This window comes from Nicotiana attenuata, unplaced genomic scaffold (assembly GCF_001879085.1).
Source record: "Nicotiana attenuata strain UT unplaced genomic scaffold, NIATTr2, whole genome shotgun sequence".
Classification (NCBI taxonomy): Eukaryota; Viridiplantae; Streptophyta; class Magnoliopsida; order Solanales; family Solanaceae; genus Nicotiana; species Nicotiana attenuata.
This window is the reverse complement of record NW_017675427.1, coordinates 41,727-44,643: the sequence shown is the minus strand read 5'-3', so window position 1 is coordinate 44,643 and position 2,917 is coordinate 41,727. Positions and strand designations below refer to the sequence as shown.

The 2,917-nt window shown below is 37.8% G+C and overlaps 1 protein-coding gene across 2 annotated transcripts in view; it reads right to left on the bottom strand.

Moving 5' to 3' along the window:
- Positions 1-295: 295 nt before the first annotated feature.
- LOC109220066 (transcriptional corepressor LEUNIG_HOMOLOG-like) overlaps positions 296-2,917 on the bottom strand; it is a 7,444-nt gene continuing 4,822 nt past the window's right edge. For both annotated transcript variants that reach the window (XM_019384527.1, XM_019384528.1), the window contains exons 12-19: positions 2,635-2,829; positions 2,279-2,420; positions 2,087-2,193; positions 1,743-1,892; positions 1,416-1,571; positions 1,197-1,316; positions 880-1,077; positions 296-680 (exon numbers count right to left, since the gene is read on the bottom strand). In XM_019384527.1, the coding sequence (XP_019240072.1) occupies positions 537-680; positions 880-1,077; positions 1,197-1,316; positions 1,416-1,571; positions 1,743-1,892; positions 2,087-2,193; positions 2,279-2,420; positions 2,635-2,829 (1,212 nt within the window). In that variant the 3' untranslated portion in view covers positions 296-536. The remainder of the gene's footprint in view (positions 681-879; positions 1,078-1,196; positions 1,317-1,415; positions 1,572-1,742; positions 1,893-2,086; positions 2,194-2,278; positions 2,421-2,634; positions 2,830-2,917) is intronic.

Here is a 2,917-nt window from a genome sequence, read left to right as displayed (position 1 = left end):
GCTATGAAATATAATTTTTTAAAAGGGTATTTATTTAAAATAAATAAGGTATAAAATTTCTATAAACAATTCCATTATATTAGCCCATAATATTTATTTGGACCAATAAAATCCAAATTACTTTATGAATTCAATTTTAATAAAATTCGTATGCCGTTTCTTAAGTATAAGTAGTGGGCTAGTGGCTATAATGGAAATGCAATGAACTAGAGATTTTAATAGTGTGATGTGACAATGACCTTTGAGCCATCAAGTTGCATTATTAATATATTCTTCATTAGCTGAGATTTCCTTATATTCAATAATCAAGGGTGAAGAAATTATCTTAACACTACAGAATTATGGCTCAGTGCAACTTGCTTCTCAACCGCAAACCTCTCTCTAATGTTTACTATAACAAGCACAATCATGGTTATTCTTTATCAAAAACAACAAGCTATAAAGATGCCTAGAAATATTTTTTGTTACATGCTTAAAATACAAGCAAATGCCAACTGCTTTTATGGTGAAATCTTTGACATTGAATCCTATCTGCTTCATTTCCATAACTTGACTGAACTGTCATGACTTGCAGAACCAACCATTCCAGTCGCTGGTGACTGTGCTAGAGCAGCGATAATGTTATCATGTGCTGGAACTGTCATGCTTTTATTCTCAACCATGTCCCACAGCTCCAAAGACTGCAACATAAATTCACAAAGCATCAGTCAGCCGGAACCCAGAGACTGCTGTAATGGCCGGCAGTGAAGTGTGGGCATTGTCACTAAACAGTCAAAAGTGTATGAACATGTAGTCCAACAGACTTAAGTGACATCTTACCGACGTGAATTAAACAGACTTAAGAACAAGAGTGCTTAAGAAAAGGAGAACACTATTTACCCTCATTCCTCCAATCACCAACAAAGCTGAATAACTAGGATGAAAAACGCAAGAGTGGAACTGATTCCCGGTAGCACTTAGCTCATGAATGCAGTCACCGGTGGTCAATGACCAAACTTTGACAGATTCCTCACTAACTGATGCCAGTAACTCGCCATTTAGATCCCAACACAGGTAGTTCACCACTCCAGGATGTCCCTGTAACCAAACACCCATATTTATCTGAAAAGTAAAATGAAGCCTAGGACACCCAGAAAATAGAAACAACAGATAATGCTAATAGGAAAACCTCAAAGCCATCTAGCACGAAAACAAACCTGGAAGGAATTAATTTGCCTGTCATTTTCGACATCAAAGATGGAAACCACCTTATCTGAAGCAGCAGCCAACAGACGGCCAGTCATTGGCTGAAACCTCACTTGTGCACTGCCTCCTTGCTACAAACAGAGGGATATGAAGTTGAACATAGCTCAACAGGAATTTACTTCTGCAAAGTGGATTAAGAAAATAACAGTAATTAACAATAGAAAGCACACCTTGGACACCCGAGTACATTGAAATGGACTAACACTCCAGTAGCGAATTTCATTGTTGCTATCGCAAAAACAGAAGAGATCGTTCTTCTTCGGGTGAAAATCCAGCGACATAACATGAGAAGTATGCCCTGTATAAGCTTGCAAACAATAGCTAGGCTGCATATATAAGTTCAGCAGAAGATTATTGAGCATAAATTTATTTAACAGCAAATTAACTGGAAACTGGCAAATTGTATGATGGTATGAAGTGCTACGCACTACAGCTAAGGCCTGCAACTACATCTCGTGGTTATAAGAAAAACACTTAGAGAATGTAAGAATACTAACATTGGAAGCATCCCATAATCTCACGGACTTGTCAAATGAAGCAGTTGCAAGTTGAGAAGAATTAGGCCGGAAGCGGACATCTGTAATCAAGTATTGATGTTCCTCAGGGGTGTTCTGTGTTTGCAGAGTATCCATGTTCCAAAGAACTGCCTGATATATACATGGAAAATGGTTCATAATTTACAATTTACAATTTCTTGGATGAAACCAAAGCATAGAAGAAAATGGATATGGGTAATGAAGTAAACAGAGGACAGAGCCTACATTCACATACCACAGAATGAAATAAAACTATCATCCGGTTATCTTATGCTAAAGACATCAGATACTCTGAAGCAACCTACCTTCTTGTCGTGTCCAGCACTAGCAAGCAACTTCCCATCCGATGAGAAATGACAGCAAGTCACTTTATTTCTCGTGCGTATACAACCAACTTCACCGAAGGAGAAACCTGAGATGTATCCTTTAAGTTAACATACTGAAACCAAAGAAGAAAAACAACAGAGAATTTACAAGTACAATTGTGAGACTATTACCTTTTGAAGAATCAGGCTTGTGCTCAGTAAGAGTTTGCTTCAATGTGCCATAGATGTTTCCATCTCCCCCGTCATTTGACAGGAACGATTCCACATTATCTTCGAAAGAACCGATGTCTCCAAAAGTCTCCCCTAAGTCATCCTGTACAACAGAAGAAAGCAAGAAGAGCAAACAGATTTAAAATAGCGAATGATACTTTAAATTCATGATATAGTTAGCAAATTAAAACTTCTCAACCATAAAAGATCCATGAAGCAACATAACAACCAAATACTTCATTAACAAATACAAAAATCGTATGTTTAGAAATAGATAATGCAAACAAACATTTGCATGAAAAAAGTAAAAGAATTACCAGCTGATTCGTAGAAGATGCAATACCACCAGTTCCCTCTCCTCCATACATCATCAAGCCTTTTGACACGCTAGTCATCCCATCACCTGGGGTATGTGTTGATGCTGGTGAGCCTGGTGAAGGCCCAACAGTGTTACCCGTGCCAGTACTATTAGCAGGTCCAGAAGACGAATGTTGCTTCCTTTTTCTGTTGTTCTGGGAAAAGTGTAAGAAGATGAATGAACTACTCTTTAATTGCTTGGACAGTTGGAACTGGTTAGATAAGTTATTTTCCAGGAACAAC